The following is a 23,568-nucleotide window of genomic DNA, read 5'->3' on the forward strand; positions in this document are numbered from 1 at the left end:
TGAACATATGTTGTCCACTCACAAAGACAAACATTTGTGCAAATATTTTAAACGCCTGCTGTGACTTTTTTCAAAGCTTTACACATTATAAATGAATGAATGAATGATTATCAGAATCAACACAACTTGCGTTGTTGTGGCAGGAAATTCGTTAAGTTTCTTTAATTTCTAATGATAATCAAATGAAACGCGAGCAACATAACAAGGGAATAAAATAGAGGGTAAAATCTTGAGCACAAACGAGCTGTTACCTCCCTGCTGTGTCAATATTCATAAGGTTGGACTTCCTTGTGAGCTTTGAAAGTGAAATGACAGCGGAATTATGACGCATTGACATCCTTCCTGTGACGTCCGCAATGACACGTGTATTCAAGATGGCGGCGGCGATGGTGAGTACCGATGCTAAAGTCTCTTCTGTTTTTCCATTTCACCAAACGTTTCATTCCTCATGATAATAGATCATTTCATTTAACGCAAGTTGTTTCGCGGTGCTGCCAGCTAGTGTGCTATATGTTGTGATTTGTTATTTCCTCATAGTAGATGCCGACTTAAAAGCAACCGGTTAAGCCTGAACACTTAGCAGGCAGCTAATTACCGAGTGTTTGCTAAGGGATATTGCCCGGATCTAATAAGAAACTAAACAATATGAAGCTGACAGGTTTCTTAACTTAATAAACTGGTAGGGTTTGATGGTAAGCAGCATCACATGACGGAAAGTGAATCTGCTCTGTTTGTAAGGCTAATGCATTTTATTGCTTTAGCATTCAGTGTCTCTCGCAATCAAACCAGTGCTGATTGTGATGCGATCAAATTGATAAAGTGATTAAATCAGAGTTTTTGCCTCGCTTTTCTTCGGGATTTATTTATACGCGTTGCCTTTTCCGGTTGGCAGTGTTTGTAATTGTGTTCACTGGCACTTGTGGACAGTTGAATTGAGCTACGACTTATAATGAAGTGTTTTTGTCAGTTCATAACAAATAATGGGTCGTTATTGTGAAATGACCCCGACTGGTTGATCAGGACCCCTACACGAAACTGCACGTTATCTCCCCTGTTACTCTGGAACTGATAAAGTAAATAAACCAATGTTCCAAATTTACTTAAAGGGATAGTTTAGTTAACCCAAAGGTACAAATAAAATTTGCCACCCTCAGCTGGTTCCGAACCTTTATGGGTTTCTTTAGTCAATTAAACACCAAATAAGATATTTTGAAGAAAGCTGAATACCAGCAACCAGACATCAATAGTAGGGAAAACAATTGCGGTTGAAGTTTTCTACAAAAGTAAGAAACACAGATTTGCAACAGGGCTGAGAAAAGGATGACAGTATTTTCAGTTTTGGGTTAATTGTCCCTTTAATTGATAGAGGTAAAGTTGATTTTATATTGGGATATTGAGACATTCTCCTTTATTATACAATGTCGGAATAGTATTCTTTGCAAATTCTAAATAGGGAAATCATATTAGCAACAAATGACTATCAAAGTACAACATTGTTTACATTCAATTCGATAGTGTTAATGTTGTTTAGATGCCATACTTGCATGCTGATTCCGATCGCATATTCAAAGTAACATGGTAAACAATATAGAGACTGCTAAATGAACGAATGTGCGGATATAAAACCAACTTTACCTCTATCTTTAATTGTTAGATTTTTCTATACAAGTTTAGTTTCCTAAATCATTTTTGGTAACACTTCACTTGACGTGGTGTTCATAAGACTGTCATTAATGTGAGTGAGATTTTATACATGATTGTAACAACTGTCATTAAGTGCGATTCACTCGGTTATAACATTTTAAATGCTAAGTTGACATTGTTTGTTATGACAGCTTGACAAACAAATACAGCAGTACCTGCTTTTGTCTTTGTCATGACAACATGGCATATGACAACAACTCGTCATAAATCTGTCATAAACATGATTGTCCTGAATCCATTAAAAATGTCATGAATTTTATAACAGCATCATCTATATATATATATATATATGTATATATATATATATATATATATATATATATATATATATATATATATATATATATATATATATATACACAAGCACATACATATATACACGTGTGTGTTTTACCTTAACTACAGTGCTACAAGCTGAATTTATCATTAAATATTAATGATGATACTGTTCAAAATTATTTGAACATACTGACACTATTAATTAGAGCTTTTAATGACATTCAGTTTGTTTCACTGAAAACAACATCAGAATAATATTCATGATACTAATAAATGGCCTCATGACCATCATGTTTATGACAGATTTATTACAAGTCATGTTTTCTTGACAATTCTAAGTTGTCATAACAAAGATGAAGACTGGTTGAGATGAATTTGTTTTGTCAAGTTGTCATAACAAACAATGGCATCTGTGCATTTTTGCCCTTGTGAAATTGTCAAAAAGCTTGCATACAATCTCATTCAGTCATGACATCAATCATGTCATTATTATAAAGCGTTCATGACAGTATTATGAACACCCCTTCAAGTAAATTGTTAACTCTTTTTATATTCCTATTTGTCGAGGCTATTCCTCCAGTGAAATGACAGAATACCCTTTGGTGACATATCTAGTCACCTCAAAGCGATAGTTCACCCAGAAAGTGAGGATTTTCTGTTAGTTTACTCTTCCTCACGTCATCCAAGATTTATGTGAATCTAGCTGTGAAGTTTTTAACTCATTTTCACAGAATCACAGAATGAAGAAGTTGGGGTGGGAGAAAAAAAGATAAATGGTTCCATTGCAATTCTGTCTGTAGCGGTTCTGAATCGATTCTGTTTTCAAATTAGATTGGGATTGTGCTGGCCTGCGCTGGCTCAAACTAGAACAGCAAAATAATAGTACTGAAAGGTGCTTGGATGAAATGAAGAATTTTTTAAGATGTCAATTTGTGATCTGCAATGTTTACGTCCCACCGCATGGCTTACATGGAACCTCAAAATATGATATAAAAAAAAAAAGTACATTGTGGAAACCCCCTAAAAATGAACTGCACCGAGTCCAATCAATGGAAAATCCTCCTTTGTCAGCAGCAAATATTTTCATCAATGTCAGCTACGTGCGTAATAATCTGCTAAAACTGCTATGAGGCGCTACTGTTGAATCAATTAGACACACTATTAGTGAAATAGATTTGTTCCTGTTATCTTCAAAACAGAAAGTTGCATTGTAGATGACATAATTGGGCTTTGGTTTGGAATGTTAAAGTGAAATGTGAGCGTAGGCCTGCAGGGGGAATGGGAACAAGAGAGTTGCAGATATGTTTTAACCTCCTCACATATTCATTTGTGTGTATTAGCATCTGTTGATTTGACAGGAATCTTTCTGTGTTTGTGTTCTCTGCGTTTACAGGAGATGTGGGCACTGTTATTGGTGTCCACGCTGCCTTGCGTAGCACCCTTTTATGTACCAGGGGTTGCGCCCATGAATTTCCACCAGAACAGCCCCGTTGAAATAAAGGTGAGGCCTCAGAGTCTTTGTTTTTCAAATTTGTTTTGCAAAAGAGGGATTTGCCTATTTCACTCTGAGACTTAATTGCACCCAGACACATTATTGGTTTATTGTTTTGTGCAACTTTTAGAATTTGGTCCTATGTGGTCCTACTTATGTATTGACCACTTGTTATTAACCACAGACACATCTTGCTTTGACAGACTTTAATACAATTAGACTATTTACTTCTATTTATTGTAGAAAACAATATAGTTCATTGAAATAACCTATTTTATCCATTTATGTAATGATCATTAATGACGCAACGTAAATGTACAATATGTGCAAGAATGGTGATGATCTATTTATACTCATTAAAGTGATCAATTTATTTTGAGAAATATATATAAAAGCATAGTATATTTAAAATGTCAATAGAAAGCTTGCAGTTTACAGGTTCATTACTTTATTCGCTTGTGTTTAAAGTTTTTACAACTGTATCTAAATGTTTTTTGTGTGAAACAAGAATCTGATTTTCCAAAGACTTTCAATTTTGGCATCTGTGGAATAAACCCCGTTTTAAAAAATCTTTTGAATGATTCAATCAAAATGGTTGATTTATTTTTTATTACGTGCAGTGCAGTGATGTAGCCATAAATGAAAAAATTTCCTTGCAATTAAAAAAAAAAAAAAATGTTTGCACAACAAAGTTTTCAAAACAATTGATTTTTGGGTTTGTTTAATAATGTGACTTATCGTTTAGCCCTAGTATGATGCGTCTCTGCCTTTGGTTGTTATATAAACTAAACCCACACTTTGTTGATCAACATTAGCAAGCACTTGAGCAAGGTTTAGTTGTACAATTATAATCTGAGGAATAATTTCGATTTCATGGATATCAAGATTAGTATGAATTCATCAATTTCAAAACACTAGTAGTTTAGAAAATCACATGACACTTATATTTTAAAATGTTATTTATTGCTGCTCGGTAACTAAATAATACAGCACAAAATAATAATAAAAAACAAATAATAGCCCATTTCCCTTTGAACTTAAAAAAATAAGTTAAAAATGTTTTTGACATTTAAACAAAGGTTATAATTTTACACTTAAAATAAATGACAGAACAATAAGTAGATGAGTGAAGTAATAAATAAATAAAAGATAAATACATAATAGCTAAGTATTTCACTTTTAAAGAAAACGAATGTAGGCAAAGTCTGCTGAACCTCTATCTGAAAGGCACTTTTTAATAATATAAAAAACTTGTTTGATATTTTTCATTTTGTATTTTTATCTTTGGATTAGAAACGTGTATACAAACTATGAAGCTGACCGGTCAGTTCTTGTCATGTGACTTGTGCTGCACTCGTTGCACTTTTAGCTCGTAGGTGCGCCTGGAAAGCTGCTGCATGCACTCCGCTGCCAATATGCCTGCGCAAGCCAGCTGCCTTCATTGGAAATGTCAAACTTGTGCATACAAATGACAGAATATGTGAACAGCCCTAAGTTAATAGTCTGAACCATAGAATCAGTCTTTAGTCCAGTGTGCGTGAGTATTTGCCTCGGAATTTTAAACTAGCGCACAATTGGCATAACTTTTAAATTGCAATAGTTTTGTTCCGGCAGAAACGCGGTGTTGAGAAGCCTTTACGATTAACTCTGACGAATTAAAGCGCAGTTAATTCTGAAATCAGTTAATCATTGCATCCCTACACTTGAATGACTGCATAGTTTTTAAAGACTCTCATTTTTGGGTTTTTACATGGACAACATTTTCAAAAACTTCCATTTTGTTACCTGTTTTGAGTCACAAAACACTGGTTGTACACACAAAGACAAATTATTTTCCAGTTTTTGGCTGAAAACTAAATCTGGGAAATGGCCTCTTAAAATTGTATTTATAAACATTTTATTGAATCATCAACCATAAATAGATTCATTCATCAACAAAATTATGCAGTGTTGCCCTTTGACAAAGCGACACATAAATCATACACATTTGCATTTTAGTAAGCTGTCAGAATGCAGTTTATTGTGTTTATATGCGAGTTATAATTATGTGGAATTCTAGCTTTGTTGATTAGTTTTTGCTTTACACCGATAAAGGAAACCAGGTTAATGTGTTAACATGACTACGCACATAGTCAAAGCATTAACCATAAAACTTTTAAGAATGCACATGTGAATGCAGTTAATTATTATATTCCACAAGAACCAAAATTATCATCAAACAGGTTTCTAAATCTATGCTGTGGTATTTATAGTGTTTACCTGTATTTAATTGCCAGGCTGTGAAATTGACCAGTTCCAGAACCCAGCTGCCCTACGAGTACTATTCACTTCCCTTCTGTAAGCCTGAAAATATTGTCTACAAGGCAGAAAACCTCGGTAAGTTGATTCACTGCAGGCATATATTTGAAATATTGTGAAGTATGTACACAAATAAAGTGAATATTTGTTGATGTAGTAGTGGACATTTTAATAATGGTGCTGATATGTTTCCAGGTGAGGTGTTGCGAGGAGATCGTATCGTAAACACACTATACACTGTTTTTATGAATCTGGACAAGAAGTGTGAGGTGTTGTGTAAAAAACCTGAAAGTCCCATCAAACTCTCAGTGGAGGAGAGTAAACTGCTAGCGGAGCGCATCCAGGAAGAGTACTATATCCACCTGTGAGTTCTTCCTCTGCCCCTTCATCAAACAGATAAATACATCCAGTATAGTGCATTCGTTCATACACTTTTGATCTGCTTGTGTCAGGAATGAGGGCCTAAGCAAAGTGCTGCACTGTTATTATTTTATTATTTTATTTTTTTACACACTAGAAATATTAAGTTTTTAGACATTTCACAATCTTTTTAATAGACTTTTTTTTTCCTTATGTCACACAGAACTTTTCTATTCCAATGTGCTAATTTTACATTGTTTTTCAGTGTAAATCGCTTGACAGATGTGCATGAACATTACAATCATGTCTTTTGAAGCACTGCACATGAGTACCATGTTTTTAGGTGCCATTTAAATTTTCACTCATCACTGTTCGTTCCAAAGCACTGGGCCAATCAGAAGAATGTGAAGGCAGTGCAAACATTGCGAGTTTCTATTTATGGGTGCGTTCTCATTGAATGGCCCCTAAATGTATTATGCAAAGTTTTTTTGATCAAATAGAAATACAAACATTTATCAAAATAATTTTAGCTACTCACTCATTTACTGCTGTCTTTTTTGTTATTGTTATGAAAGACTTAATAAGTTAAATACTACTTTGGTTTCACAACCCCCCCAAAAAAAAAAAAAAAAAAAAAAAATATATATATATATATATATATATATATATATATATATATATATATATATATATATATATATTATTATTATTTATTTTATTTTTTTTTTGGGTTGTGAAACCAAAGTAGTATTTGTGTGTGTGTGTGTAAAAGACTATTACGGAAAAGCATTTTTTTGGATTCAATGCAAACAGGTGTTTAGCATTCTACTACATCTTAAAACTCCAAATGTGTCAGAACGCTCTATTTTAGCATTTGCTTTGTTGCTGCAGACTGTTTGGGAAAGTGATTGTGCCTTTAGCGTTAATCTTACAAATCTTTGCCACCCTTTAGAACCTCCCCTGGTTTAGCATCGTCCATTTGTAATGCATTTCTAATGTAAATGACCAAACAAAAATAGCAAAAGCGGCCAACCACAAACAAACTTATGACAAACTTATATTCATGCATAAAAGCAAGCATCTATAATTACTAGGGATGCAAAGAATATAGATTTTGGTTGTACATGATAACCACAGTTATCATGATTATTATGTATCCAATAATTTCAAAACGCTACTAATTTAGAAAATCACATGAAAACTTTGTATATTTTAAAGTGTTATTTACCACTGACTAAATAATACATTAAACAATTATCACAAACAAGAGTCTATTTCTCTTTGGACTTAAAAAATGTTGTCATTTTAACATAAGTAATAATTTACAGTGAACATAAATGACAGAACAATTAATAATTGAATGAAATTATGACTAAATAAAAAAACTGTATTTGTCTTATGTAAATCTAAGCTACATATTAGCTGATTATTTCCCTTTTAAAGAGAACAAATGTAGTCAAAGGCTGCAGAACCTCTAATTGAAAAGCACTTTCAGGGTTCATACGGTCATGGAAAATGTGGAATGTTGACATGGCATTTTCCAGGCTTGGAAGATTTTTGGAAAAACAGGAAAACCTACAAAGTTTTGAAAAAGTCATAGAAAACAGATATCTCTATATACTAATATAGGTTAGTTGTCTTTAATACTTTTCATCATACACTCTTCCATTATTAACAAGTAAGCATTATTTAAATAAATTTTACATAGATATAAATAAAAAAATGGGGGTCGCAGTGGCACAGTGGGTAGCACAATCGCTTTACAGCAAGAAGGTCGCTGGTTCGAGCCTCGGCTGGGTCAGTTGGCATTTCTATGTGAAGTTTGCAACTTTGCATGTTCTCCCCGTATTGGCTTGGGTTTCCTCCGGGTGCTCCGGTTTCGCCCACTGTCCAAAGACATGCGGTACAGGTGAACTGGGTAGGCTAAAATTGTCTGTAGTGTATCTGTGTTTTGCTCCAGGCAGAAACGCAGTGTTGAGAAGCCTTTACGATTAATTAACTGTGACAAATTAAAGCGTAGTTAATAGTGAAATCGGTTTATCGTTGCATCCCTAATAAATACTAATCTTCGCTTCATATCTGTGTAGTTTTGATTTGGTAGTTTGTGTCATGCTTTCATTAACAAGTCATACATATGCACAGCATTGCAGATAATCTCCCTGTGGCCACACGGCTGGAGCTCTACCCAAACAAAGAGGAGGCAATAGATGAAGAACAGAAGAAGGACACGTTGAAGGATGTTCAGTTTGAGCATGGCTACCGGCTCGGCTTTACTGAAAACAACAAGGTTAGCATCGATTTATGCCATCCTAGAGATGTAGACATTGAACAGCTAGCTTTCTGAAACCTCTCAACCACTTATAGTCTATTATTTGTTTAGGAGTATTGATTCAGTAACCTAAAACTGTTTCTTTTAATCTAGTATGGAAATATGTGGCTTAAAATTCAATACGTAATGTAGTGTTTGATATTATTGTTTGTATTGCGTGATTGGTTGACATGTGCTAATTGTGTGATCTCTGCAGTTCTATTTGCACAACCATCTGTCATTCATCCTGTACTTCCACAAAGAAAAGTTGGAGGACGCAGAGGAACACAATTACAGAGTTGTACGTTTCGAGGTTATGCCGAAGAGCGTTAAGCTAGAAGGTAAGCCTCTAGAAATGCTGTGAAATTTCAAATGAAAATTGCACAAAAGCAAAACGTTTCCATAGGTAGAGACATCAGAAAACACAAATTCTGTTATCTGTTCAGTTGTAAGGGCACCTAAGGTGAAAAATCTACTTTTAAAGCTGTTTGGACAGACATATGTGCTGGTATAGTGTAAAGACCATCATACTAAGGTGATATAAACACACCCAATCCTTTATTTATTTATTTATTTTTTTATTATTTTTTTTTATTTAAATATAACAACATAATAAAAATGGTGGACCAATTGGAATGGTTTTCAGACCAACCGCAACTTGACCTAGGAGTGTGGTTCCCACGCCCACCAATATTGATTGACAGCTGCGTATTTACATGTCTCCTTAGTAACGGATGTAATCATATCAATAAGACCGGACGTGTGCAAAGCAACCAGGAATATAAGGTCTGTTCAGTTTGCTAGAATCATCATCAAATGTGATCTAGCGTGAGTTTTAGAAGTTTAAAATGTTTTAAAACAGAGCATGTGTGTAATGAATTACAGAAATTTACCTCAACTTTACTTCATCAGCACTGCCGCGTGTCAGAACAATTATAAAGGAAGACGCTTCAATCCCGGTTTGTGGATGTTAAATCAGGTTTATTTTGTACACTAGCATAACAGATATCCATACAGCAGTTGATATTAACCTGTATCCTGTCACATATGTGTGCAAAAAGTGTGCAAAGCTAAACGCGCACGCTGTCTGTGTGTTTGTCTGCCGCTATGTGTGTGTCCTCACTGTGTGTGTACTTTGTAACGACATTGTGTGTGACTCATCGTCGCAACTCCACAACAAATGCATCAAATACTCATTGGTTAAGTTCTTACTGTAGTATTTCCCACAAGCGTTACCTGAGATCTGCTTCCTGAGCCGGGGGAGGCGATTGAGGCATGCTGCTGATAGGCACGTGGGAACGGTGGGCGGGGAGGACTAGCCTTAAAGGTGCAGTCCAAAAAAACAGCAACAAGCTTTTACCAGCTATAAAACAGAAACTTCAGACAGCTATAATAAATATTAGGGCTGTGCAATTAATCGAAAATCTGATTTCGATTTTGGCTTTTAAAGATTATGAAAAACCATTAATCGAGATAAACGATTATTCCATCACGTACCGCCCCCTTTCCAGTTGTACACGTGTGAAAACTCTTTGCCTCTGCAAAGCTCAATTCCACGTGAAAATGACTAAAAGCATGTGCTGTAATGTAACTTTTGCAGCACGGGATGCGCATCATTCATATTTTTAAAAGCGCAAAAGAGCACATGCTGTTGTGTGTGTGTGCGCGCGCCGTGCTTAGCCTCGGACAGGTAGAGTATGTGTGTTTGCGCGCGCCACGCTTAGCCTCGGACAGGAGAGCGCACACACACATCTAACGCAATGTTAATGTGAGCGCTTTAATGGTCAAATACATGCACATTTGTGTCAGAGCGCGGTGTTTAGTGATTATTCATATTAACCCTCATTTGTGTAATAAACAAACAAGTTGAGAATCAAAAGACACGAGAAAGAGAAGCCATATCAGAGCCGCACTATTCTTAAAGTGACAGCGTGCGATATTCCTGCTGCTGCAGACTGTTTTTATTATTAATCAATAATAAAATCAAAAATGCAGTGAAGATGCTTAAAGCACAGTTTAAACATAACAGATTTAATAACTAATTTCTAATAACTGATTTATTTTATCTTTGCTATGATGACAGTACATTATATTTTACTAGATGTTTTTCAAGATATTCAGCTTACAGTGACATTCAAAGGCTTAATAAGGGTAAATAGATAAGTCATTGTATAACAGTAGTTTCTTCTGCAGACAATCAAACATATATATTGCTTAAAGGGGCTAATAATATCGAGCTATTAAAATAGGTTTCAAATTATTCAAACCTGCTTTTATTCTAGCTGAAACAAAACAAATAAGCCTTTCTCCAGAAGAAAAAAATATTATAGGAAATACTGTAAAAAAAATCCCTCTGTTAAACATCATTTGGGAAATATTTATATATAAAAATAAATTCACAGAAGGACGAATAATTTTGACTTCAACTGTTAATCGTTTTGAATAATCGTGATAACAATTATGACCAAAATAATCATGATTATGATTTTTCCCATAATCGAGCAGCCCTAATAAATATCCTGATGGATGTTTTGAGCTGAAACTATACAGACACTATCTTTTGACACAAAAGACTTCTTAAATCTGGAAAAAGGGGTAACCTAGGTGCCCTTTAAGTAATAGCTGCTCAGTCCTGAGTGAAGCCACTTTCGTATTTTTGATGTATATCTTTCATAAATCTCTTTATTTTTCTGTATTTAAGGATTTTTTTTTCTGTTTATGAATTGAGTTACGTTTTTTAATTGAATGATTTTTCTTAAATAAATTGTTTTTAAATGCTCAAATCACTGTAAACACTTTTCTTCATACAAAATGTTTTTTAATTTGTCAAAAAATGTGTTTATATATTGTTTCTGCAATACACTATTCACCAGTTCATATTTTTTTCAACATAATAATGTTTATATGAAATTTAGTCTGGCCGTAATGAATGTTATCACGTGACAACTTTTCTGTTTCAGGAATAAGTTGTGTTTTTGTCATTTTCTTCAAATTATTATTTTAATATTATTATTTTAAGGTGAAATATGACAAAATAATATTTTCTGTGTTTTTGATCATATAAATGCAGCCTGGAATAACATGATTCAATTCATTTAGTAAATTTTCTTTTAATACACTATATAATAAAATTGTTAGTTATTTTATTTTTTATTTAAAGTTTTTCACTTTTTAAAGAACAAACCCCCAAAACCCCTCCCATGCCAGCAATTAATAATAAAGAAACATATTTGAAATGCAGATACATATGCACATGCACATCCACAACTGTACAGATACTTAATCATATTCCTCCACGAGAAATCTATTCCTGCACATATCCACAAGTCCAGTCAAATATCTGCATATGTACATTACATATAGAGCATATATGCATATGAGAGTACAAATCAATACAATAAAGTGGTTAGTTAAACCCGGTGTAACTCAGAACTCTTGATTACATTGTTAATTGTAATCATAATTTAAAACACATGGTTCATTTCTTTAATAATTTTAAGGCAATTGGTTTGCTGGTTTAAAACTAAAGGCAGGTAATTGTAATGTAATGTGTATTTAAATAGCGCATTTATTGTGTATGGCCATACACCCAAAGCGCTTCACAATCATGAGGGGGGGTTTCTCCACACCACCACCAGTGTGTAGCATCCACTTGGATGATGCCACGGCAGCCACAGGACAACGGCGCCAGTGCGCTCACCACACACCAGCTATTGGTGTAGAGGAGAGACAATGATAGAGCCAATTCGGTGGAAGGGGATGATTGGGAGGCCATGATCGTATGGGCCGATAGAGGGACTTTGGCCAGGACACTGCGGTTACACCCCTGCTCTTTCACGAGAAGTGCCATGGGATTTTTAATGACCACAGAGAGTCAGGACATCGGTTTAACGTCTCATCCGAAAGACGGCACCCACTGACAGTGTAGTTTCCCCTTCACTTTTACTGGGGCATTAGGACTCACATAGACCACAGGTTGAGCGCCCCCTGCTGGCCTCACTAACACCACTTCCATCAGCAACCTAGTGTTCCCTAGTGGTCTCCCATCCAGGTACTAACCAGGCTCAGCCCTGCTTAGCTTCAGTGAGTAACCGGTCTTGGGCTGCAGGGAGATATGGCTGTGTTTTACATACATTGCGTTTTACAGTGCACTTCATTTATATCTATTATGTTTAATATGTTCTGGGTTTATACAGTCATGGAAAAAATGGAAAAGTCATGGAATTTTGGCATGGCATTTTTCAGGCCTGGAAATGTTTTGGAAAAACAGAAAAACCCTCAAAGTCATGAAAATTCATTTAACAAATATCTGTATACTAGAATTAGGGCTGCACGATATTGAGAAAATCTGACATTACGGTATTTTGTATTTCTGTGATATATATTGATATATATTGATTGAGGGGATTTTGTAGAGGAGTGCATCTCAAATAAATATAACAAATAAATTACAAGCATAGATAAATACAATATAGTAAAGATAGAATTCTAGTTTTCAGGTATTCACTATTCAGGTGCAGATATTGAATAATCAACACTGCATAATCTTCATTGTATATTATTTAATCTTTATTAAAGTTACAGTAAATTTCTTGTGGCCTTATGTTTTAACATGTGAAATATTGAAATTTTCACACTCAAAGGCAGTCTATTCAACGATTAAAATGTACTCCCTATTTACTCACACTTGACTTGTTTCAATACTATAGGAGTTGTTAAATTATATATTTTTTGTATTCATTAAAAAAAAAAAACTCATAAATGTTTGAAACAAGGGTGTATTAAACATCTTTGTAATTTTTGACTAAACTATCTATTTAAAATGCATGCAGATTATACATTTTTACTCCATTATGATTAAACTATGATGCCAACATTGCATATCCTGCAATGTGACTATTGCCGATGCACATATTGCGATATCATTGCTGAAACTATATATTGTGCAACCCGAACTTCAACATAGTTTAAATGTCTTTACTTCTTTTCTGTTCTTGCCCAAAAACCTGCTCTCACATTTGTTAGTGCTGTTTAAGCATTATCAAAATCTAAATAAAAACAAGTTCAAACTAAATAGATTGTTGTGTGTGAAATGAAATGCTGTAATGAATTTGAACGTCATTGTTTTTCTTATTATTTACCATGTATATGTAGGCATTACATGAAACATTATGTCTTGAAAATGTACTTGAAAGTTCTGTAAAAGTCTTGGAATTTTAGTAGTTAAAACGTGTATGAACCCTGTATATTGTACATTGTAAACCTTATAACGCTGTACATTTTTTTTATTTGTACTTACTTTCACCTTATTGCTTCTGTCATGTGTTGTAGATATAAAAGCAGACGACCGAGGCACATGCACATTACCTGAAACAGTTGCCCCTGTTCCTCAGGAGATCGACCCGTCTAAAGAAAACAACATTCTCTTCACATACTCTGTGCACTGGCAGGTGAGGCACAACTCCTTCATCAAAACATCCACTTGTGCTTTATTTTTCTGCTTGGTTTCATTAAAGCGCCTCTCTTCTTTGCAGGAGAGCGAAGTGAAATGGGCGTCTCGTTGGGACACGTACCTCACCATGAGCGACGTGCAGATCCATTGGTTCTCCATCATCAACTCTGTAGTCGTGGTGTTTTTCCTGTCAGGTATTTTCATTTAGTATTTTCTGGAAAAAATATATAAATATCAAGTTTTAACAAGTTTGTCAATGCTGAAAAATTCCCATTAATCTGAAATATAAATATAAAATATAAGCTGTTAATGTTATCTATACTTTGAGACTGCAAATCAGTGTTTTGGATGAGAATTTGGCAAAACTTGGAGTTCTGCTTATATTGTAGGGCCACTAATGTCAACAAATGTTAATCTGTAAAATTGATTACTTTTATTTGTAAAATTAACTTTTTTTCCCCAAAAATCTAACTTCTTTTTTAGGACAAAAGTTACCTGGGCAAAAATATAAGTATCTACTGCTTTAAATATAGCAGTCAACACTATTTTAACAAGAAAGCAAATGTTTGACTTTTTATTTGATGCATTATTCTGAATGATAGTTTTGCAGTTTAAAACATTGGTTCTGCATTTTTCTGACATTAGTTTTATGTGTTATTTGATGCCAAATATACACTTTGGTACAAATATACTATATTATACTCCTATTTGGAGAGTAATTGTTTCTCGGGTAGGGATCTTTTGCCATTTTAAAATTACAGGTGGTAGTAGTGGGTGATTTTTATAGCTTGTTTACACTGAGTGGTATGCTACGTGGTGGTACGGGTCGTCTTTATTAGTGTACCAATGACACCCTTTGGTGGGCTTGGTGTATGACAGAAAGTTGCAGCCGACGTCATTTTCACTCAAGGAAATGTCAGTAAGTAAAGTAATGTAAAGTAAAGCTGTACGGGTCATACACAAGTCATATGACAAGCACTTCTCACCAAAAAGATGCTTATACACATAAATACTTGTGTAAATGTACATTAATAACCCACTCTAACATCCACAATTATATAAAATTAATAAATAAATGCAACATATATGAACACATACAGACCATTACAGTATCTGATGTTACCAATTACAGAAAAACTACACACAGCATACATTTAGTCCTTATTTGGGTTTTAAAACGACGTGCAACATATTGCCTGCAGTCAGTGTTTTTTGTCTCATCTGTGTCTTTATGCTTCACCAGCACATGTAAACTCTTGTTAGACAGTAATTCCGTCACTCAGAGTTTATAATAGTCCAAAAGGCGATGATAATAGTTAAACATGGCTTTTTGTTCATATTTTAAGTTGCTGAAACAATCATTTGCTCATTGGTTTTTTCATGCTTCAGTCCCATGTTTGTTCGTTTCTAAAAGGATTGAATGTCAAAAGCACTTCAATAATCATGCGCACATTATTTTCATCAGCTCAAGAAGTTTGTTATTTTAAATATAGACGTGCGGCAAGTCCCTTTGGAGAAAGCGAAACCGATCGCGATTTTTAGATAGTCTTGTAAACAACTACAGGACACAGGGTAGATTCTGCTCTTAATCTTGGCTTTGTGGCTGCTCATCAGGATAACAAGGTTTGTTTAAGCTCGGGTCGACCATGGCTTGTTATTATATGTAAATATTATTACAGTATAATGTCTTGGCTGTGTATTAAAAAATGGTTCTTCCTTTATTTTCATTCTCCTGTCTTGTGCCTGAGCTAGTTATGCATCTCTGTAAATCAAAAGCGCTCATTTCTGCCTCTTGCTCCGCTTTTTTATACCGTTTTGTTGTGCTAGGTACCCTTTTAAAAGGGTACCCCAAAAGTGGTACAAAACTGTTCGCTTTTTGGTACCTTTTGACGTTGGAAACAACCATAAAAGCGTACCAAACCATACCGTAGTACTCAGTGGAAACGGGCCATTATAGCCAACAGAGTCATCGAGTATTTTTTTCTTACCACAACTGATGTGAAAACAGGCTGCTGTCATGACAGTTGTGTCAAAGTAAATGCTGATGCGTTTAACTCTAGCACGAATTTGATCAGGGTTACAGCTAAAAATCCAAAGCAAGGTGGACCCCATGGGCCATATTTAAGTATGTTATGATCATTTGAGACATAGTTGTGGGTTCATAAGATTACAAACATACGTCAGACATCTACCGCAAATTTATCTTCATCTGAAAGAATGTGTTTAATCCCTAAGGAGCTGTTAAGATTTTTATTTTTTGTTACAGAAGTCCTCATGAGAAACAATTGCCTTAAATTCCTTTGAAGGTTTATGTACACAAAATTAAAATTGTAAACTTATTATTTAGATGCCAGACACAGAAACACAGTTTATATTTAATTCTATTTCGGGGTTATCGGCAGCCTAATTAACATTAGTTCTTAATGCAGTCTCAAAAATAATATTTTGACAAGTGATGATTGAGACATAGTCAGTTGTGACTAGTTAAACAGAAAATGCAGAATATACTCGAGTGACTGGTCTAAGCAGTTTTATTTTGTGATGGTGTTTGGCAACTAAGCATGTGATTGTGAACAGGCATTCTGAGTATGATCATCATCAGGACCCTGAGGAAGGACATTGCCAACTACAACAGAGAAGATGACATTGTAAGATGCTCCATACTGATTGGTTGTTCACCTTCTGGTACTGATCTCTTTTTGTGATGTTATCTCACTGCTTTCTCTATCTGGCTAACAGGAGGACACAATGGAGGAGTCTGGATGGAAGAACGTTCATGGCGATGTGTTCCGCCCACCTCAGTATCCCATGATACTTAGCTCCCTGTTGGGCTCTGGCATCCAGATGTTCTCCATGGTTCTCATTGTTATCTGTGAGTCTTATTTTTATGTATTTGTTTATTTTATTTTTATATTAAAAAGTTTTTATTAAAATGCAAAACTTATTTGGTGTGGCCATTTATTTGAATACATTTATATTTTACATTTTTCAAAACTTTTAACAACTTTTAATTTTTTTTTTAAAAGGATACTCTTAAGGCCCATGCACACCGAGACATTTTTTGCTCAGGTTTTCCGTTAACGTTTAACGCCTCGTGACTAAATAAAGGGCGTCAATGTAATCGTTCATACCAACGCGCAAAACACCACGCACAAAAGCATCATTTAAAAAAAAAAAACGCCTAATGCTCGTTTTTTTTTGTTTTGACGTACCCTGTCAAAACCTTCTGCACCTATTCAGATGGTCACTTTTTTTACATGTGCACGGAGCTGCTGATGTTACAGTATACAGCACTCAAGCGCAAAACTGTCAGTGAGAGGGCACATTGAAGATGTGCAGAGGCGATATGAACGGGAAGCTGCTTATTGCTCTGGTGAACAACAATCATTTCTTAATTGCCAGAGCTGGAGCTGCTTGAACAATCCATGCTTGTTCGAGTCACCAGCAACTTTAACAAGAAGCGTGTGAACTTCCTCTCCTCTTCTTCTGTGTTGTAAGCGGGTGTCAGAAGCTTAAAGTTGTGTAGCGCCATCCAACGTCAATGAGTGATTTTCTTCTGCTTAACGCCAGCGAAAATCGCTTGGGTTTGAATACGGAAAAGCGTCTCGTAAAACGCTGACGATAAACACAAATGAAAAGCGTCCTGATGTGTACGAGCCTTTAGTGTCTTTATGTAAACAACAAAATTGTGATTAAGTGAAAACTGTGTCACAGATGTGCATTAAGCCCAATTTATACTTCAGGGTGTTTGGCAGACCCAACTGATTTAAGACCTAAAAAGACAATTGTTGGTTTTTAGCAGTGCTAAACTGTGTTCCTTAAATAGAGTGTTTTAATAAGTCAAAAAAATAAATGAAGCCTTTATGAATGAGTAATTGAATTAAACAATTTGTTCTAAAATGGATTGAATCATGAATATCACATTATTTCTCTCAGCAGTGCAAATGTTGCGATCTAGCTTTGTTTGGGATTATTTTTACTGGTAAGATATACAAATAGACAAAATTGTGTCTGAAATATAATCAGGGTATCTGATAAAAAGATTCACTGAAATATTGTGTTGTAGGTCTTACTTTTTTTTTTTTTAATGGGTCATAGGTTTTCCTATATCCATGAAAAGCCACCCAATTGGGCCAACACTCATCCAGTCACCAAAAAACAATAAATCTTTTAGCAACTTTTATTTAATAATTTTGTTTAATTATCTTCCTTACAATAATATTTGCTCTCCATGTATTTTTATGTACCTGGTGTTACCTTACTACTTGTGTGTACTCGTGTTACCACCCTAACTGTTGGATAAAATCGATATCACTTGTAATCAAACTTGTGAAGATGGCAAGAAAAGGCCAGTCTTCTGGATGTTCAAGATTTTCTATGTACTTTTTTCAAACTTGAGTGATTATAATCGATGTCATCAAAACAATTACAAATTTCACACACGTCTACCAGTCGTTTACTATCGACTGTTTGAGTGTTTATTTTTTTGGATTTGTATTGTTCTTTAACTCCTTGATATGCTGAAACTGTGTTTGTTTTGCAGTTGTGGCGATGCTGGGAATGTTGTCACCATCCAGCCGAGGAGCTCTGATGACGACAGCCTGCTTCCTCTTCATGTTCATGGGGTAAACAATCAAACCATGATGTGCATGTAATAGATTTAGGATTTTCAAGCATTTCATTTCTACACACTCAATCCAATCATATGGTCCTACAGTTTGTTTGGAGGATATTTTGCCGGAAGACTCTACCGCACTCTTAAAGGCCACAGATGGAAGAAAGGGGCTTTCTGCGTGAGTATTCTTCCATTCAATGTATTGCATTTAGGCTGAAAGAATAATGATTTGAAAGTGCTAAGACATTGTGGATGTTTGTCCTTCTAGACAGCAACTCTTTACCCAGCTGTCGTCTTTGGCATCTGTTTTGTTTTGAACTGTTTCATCTGGGGAGAGCATTCTTCTGGCGCAGTAAGTGTTCATTCACATCTTTATGTTGTATTTTAAGCAATCTTTAGGCTGCATTTGTTATAGTTTTATTTAATTGCTTCCTTGTCTACTCCAATATCACATTTGTAAACTCATCGGCTGAAAATGAAGCTCAAATTGACAAAATCGCTTGTTTTATTTGCAAAATGGTCCGACATTCAAAAACATTACAACCATGATTGCATTGTTATCAAGCACCACAAACTTGCGGTGAAATTAATTTTTTTTTCTATTAGTCTTTACACAATGAACAACAAAATCAATAAGAAATCATTTTTAAATTCAAATGCTTAGGAGGAAAAAAACACCACCCCTTCTATTGGTTTTTGTAAAACACAGACACTCCTACCAGTGCATAGTTAACATGGAAATATTAGTCACATCCAAATTCATTAATGGAAAAATATTGCAAAATATTTGAGCAACATCACACGAGTAGAAGTGCGATATAGCTGTATATCGGAACTAATGGGAGGCATGCGTTAGTGTCCCACCAGTAACGATATACAGCCGTATCAAGTTGCTACGAGTGTGATATTGCATTTATACAACAGTTCAACGGCATAATCGTGTGTATAAAAAAGAAAATCAAACACTGAGTCTGAAAATCCTTTTGTATGAGGAACTGCTTCCACCATTCATTCACATTTGCAGCTGACGTCAGAACAGCAGAAACCGTTGCTACTTCACAAACATCACTTTAGAGCAAGTATTTGAATGATTCTCTAGCATAATGTCTAAAGTGATGACAAAGCAGGTGATTTTGCTTACATTAAGATTATAAGGCTGAACAACTTGAAGTGTCATCAGTCTACAGACATATCCCAGTATTTCTCTGTTGCAATCGGGATATCACAATAATTAACCCTGAAAAAGCCAAAGCATAGCAAACACTATATCAGAAACACTACCAGTGATGGTAAAACACTACCAGTATGGTAAAATACAGCACAACAACATACAAAAGAAAGAGATCGACTTAGAAAGTCACTTACCTGCTTTTTAAAGTTTTGATCAGCTGTAATTTGAAATTGCGCAGAGTTTTTCTCCTCTAAGGGCTTATTATGCTGTCTCTGTTGCTATCTTGTAGCGGAACGTCAACCATCTTTGCTCTGCTCAATGACAGACTAATGAATGCAGACGCGCTTTATCTTTGAAATTGTAAATACTTAAAATACGCACTATCCTCTTAAATAAACTATATAGTTGTAATCTAAACAACTGCATTCTTGCTTAAAAAAAGCTTCATAAGTACGTTATGTTGTCCAACAGCTGCAATATTTGTTAAACTTTAGTGGGTTTATTGATCTTCCGTCACTTTATGTTGACGGGGTAATACAGAAGGGTGAGGAAGCTGTACGACGAGTACTGTTATTGCAGAATATCACACCCAATCAGATTCGAGAACCAGACAGAACTGTTATAGTGTGATGGAGATATATATATATTGTAGGGATGGCATACAGTTTAACCCAAAGAATGACCAGTCTGTCAGATGAAGAAGAGCTGGAGTCAGAGATTCAAATAAATAAATAAAGTTTACTGAAGATAGTTTGCAATTTCATCAGCAGAAGCCAGCTCCAATGAGTTCCTAGGCCGCTCTACTTACAGTCACCAATCAATACTAATTATACTCTCACATAACGTGATTAACTGCGTCATACATATAGGTGTTCTAACCTGATTGGTTAAAACACAGATAGACTAGTAAATATCCACGTGGGCTTTGTGCGTACAATTCTGAACAATATCTAAAGCATAAACGTCAGACATCCACTAGACTGTTTAGAGCTGACTCCAGACCTGTAAAACGGATCCACAATCAAATAGAACACACACACCTCAAGTACAATCTGTTTCTTATGCAAGACTGAGTGTACTCTGCCGTCTTTATCAAAACTGGTTAAAAACCGGTATGATCTACATTCAGGCAGTTATAATATCCTTAATACACAAAGTCTATCTTGAATAAAAATAAAAAGTAGAATCACTTTAAAAGAATTACCTGTAAAAATAGCAAAATCGCTTTAGGCATTTTAGATAGTATTAACATAACAATAGAAACAATTGATTCCAGTCCTCAGCCCTCAGTTCCTCTCAAGGTCTCTGAGACCTCTAACCAGTTTGGTGGCTCCTGAAAGTAGTTATAAAGAGACAGGCAAATGCACTGAACATTCTTATATTAAGCAATGTGTCAACTTATTAATGAGTTAAAATCAATTCAAAGGTAAATATTCATTCAAATAATCAAAATAACTATATTTAATAAAACAAACTATGAGAAACAGGATGATGAAAAGGATAAACGTTGGTCCATGATGAGACGGATTGGAAAGCCGAAATCCTTTCAATATATATATATATATTTTTTTTTTCAACAAATTGCTAAACCTAATAGTTTTAATAACTCATTTGACTAGATATTTTTAAAATTACTTCTATATAGCTTTTAGTGACATTTAAAGGCTTACCTAGGTTTTTTCAGGTTAACTAGGCAGGTTAGGGTAATTAGGCAAGTTATTGTATAACGATGGGTTTGTTCTGTAGACTATCGAAAAAATATAGCTTAAAGTTGCAAATAATGTATAAAATGTCTTTAAAAAAATTAAAAGCTCCTTTTATTCTAGCCGAAATAAAACAAAAAAGACTTTCTCCAGAAGAAAAAATATTATCAGACATACTGTGAACATTTCCTTGCTCTGTTCAACATCATTTGGGAAATATTTAAAAAAGAAAAAGTAATTCAAAGGGGGGCTAATAATTCTGTTATTATTTTTAACTGTATATAAATGAGGACTGATTGCTTATTGAAAAGAAGATGTGCAAACAAGTTGCATTAAGTATTCATTATAGTGCAAGTACTTTTGTATCAGCTGTAAATAAATGTTTTACTTTTGCAGTGGTTTCAATTTTTTTATACCATGTCCCCCTAAACCATAGGTTTTAAACTTTATTCCTGAAGGGCCGCAGCTCTGCACAGTTTTGCTCCAACCCTAATCAAACACAGCTGATAGAACTAATCAAGGTGTTCAAGAACACTAGACACTATTAAGCAGGTGTGAGTTACAGCTAAACCATGCAAAGCTGCAGCCCTCCTGGAATTGAGTTTAAGACCTTTGCCCTAAACCAAACAATGTTTCTTTGACCTCCCTGTGATTTTTAAATGAGTCCATCATTAGTGTTGAGTTGGTAACTTACTCAGACAAAGGACAATTAATTATCTTCACTGAAAAAAACTGGCAACATTTTTTTTCATAGTATATAGTTATGTTTGGTCCCACTCCTAAACAATCGGTGTTAGATTTGAGCAAATACAAATGTGACCTTGTTGATTGTAACTATAGCAACTTTGGAAGCCATAATGCGTGTTGACCTGTATTCTGCAAGAAATGTTTTAAATTAGCGAGTTCTTATTAAAGATAAGACTAGTGAACGCCTAATAACAATTTCTTTTTTTTTTTTTCACTTAAACATCCCAATAGTTGCTGACCACAGGTTAAAAAACCACAACGTTGTGTGAGAGTTTTAAAAAAGGCATTATAAATGTGTGTGGGAAAAAAAAGTGTTGAAGCATTTGCAAGAAAAGACTTCTGCTGTGCTAAGAATGTGATGATGAAGATCGAGTGGATCCAGGTTTCACCAAGCATGTTTTAGCAATTTTGAAAAAACTATAATAAGGCAGTTGTGTGATACTTTAAAAAAGCAGCCATCTGTTTTAGACTAGAACACTTCACTCTTTATCATGAAGCTTTCTTTTGTTCGCAGTGAATGTTTTTGTACACTGACTGCCATTTTCTCACATCTCAGGTTCCTTTCACTACGATGCTGGCTCTGTTATGCATGTGGTTTGGTATCTCGTTGCCTCTCGTGTATCTGGGCTATTACTTTGGTTTTCGCAAGCAGCCGTATGACAATCCAGTTCGCACCAATCAGATCCCCCGACAGGTCCCTGAGCAGCGCTGGTACATGAACAAGTTTGTCGGGTAGGTCATCTCATTATTGTGTTTGTTAGAATGCGAGTAGGTGACATTCACCAACTGTACTTTCTTAATTGCACTTTTAAAGTTCTGATAGTCTTTCTTTTTTGACTTGATCTAGTAAAGCGGCTTCTCAAACAAGAAAAAAAGTATGTTAGGTCTTTGTTTTGTCATTTTAGTAGTGTTGGGTTTTGTTAAGATTTTTTTTTTTTTGATTCACTACAGAACAAACCACTGTTGTTGTCTTTTAATTTTCAGCCAGGCAGCCCAAGGGCTTCTAGTGAACTGTCTTTCCATTACAAAATTGTCAAATTTAAGATCTAATTTCTTTAAAAACAGCAATATTCACTCCCTGTTAGATATACGATATGGAGTGGGTCTCAGTTCGGACAAAAAAAAAAAAATCCCATTTCCGCCACAAAGTCTTAAAAATATGGAATATTTTATGGAATTTCTGCGCTAGTCTGTCGCTACTAGGGTTGGGCATCTAAGCTATAATGCCGATCCGATACGCATCTCGATACAAAGAATACGATCCGATATATTAGCGATACATTTGTGACATATTGCGATGCAACACGATACGATTTACACCCATATCACGATACAATGCGTTAATTCAGCACTAACTTATTAGATCAAGTTTATGAGATTATGTGAAAGAGGATGCTGTGCCATTGAATGAGTTTGATTATTTATTAACCAAGCAAAAC

The 23,568-nt window shown here is 35.0% G+C and overlaps 1 protein-coding gene across 4 annotated transcripts in view; it reads left to right on the forward strand.

The window, feature by feature from the left end:
- Nucleotides 1-332: 332 nt before the first annotated feature.
- Nucleotides 333-23,568, forward strand: part of tm9sf4 (transmembrane 9 superfamily protein member 4) — a 31,919-nt gene continuing 8,683 nt past the window's right edge. For 2 of the 4 annotated variants that reach the window (XR_015522725.1, XR_015522724.1), the window contains exons 1-14: nt 333-389; nt 3,377-3,484; nt 5,752-5,851; nt 5,969-6,137; nt 8,276-8,420; nt 8,659-8,782; nt 13,773-13,891; nt 13,976-14,087; nt 16,471-16,541; nt 16,633-16,765; nt 18,437-18,518; nt 18,611-18,686; nt 18,777-18,860; nt 22,686-22,861. Coding sequence is in view for 1 of the 4 variants with exons in the window: in NM_200510.2 (NP_956804.2) it covers nt 357-389; nt 3,377-3,484; nt 5,752-5,851; nt 5,969-6,137; nt 8,276-8,420; nt 8,659-8,782; nt 13,773-13,891; nt 13,976-14,087; nt 16,471-16,541; nt 16,633-16,765; nt 18,437-18,518; nt 18,611-18,686; nt 18,777-18,860; nt 22,686-22,861 (1,532 nt within the window). In the remaining 3 variants the exon portion in view is untranslated. 4 annotated transcript variants of the gene reach the window in all.

This window comes from Danio rerio, chromosome 23 (assembly GCF_052040795.2).
Source record: "Danio rerio strain M-AB ecotype USA chromosome 23, GRCz13ab, whole genome shotgun sequence".
In the NCBI taxonomy this organism is placed as follows: domain Eukaryota; kingdom Metazoa; phylum Chordata; class Actinopteri; order Cypriniformes; family Danionidae; genus Danio; species Danio rerio.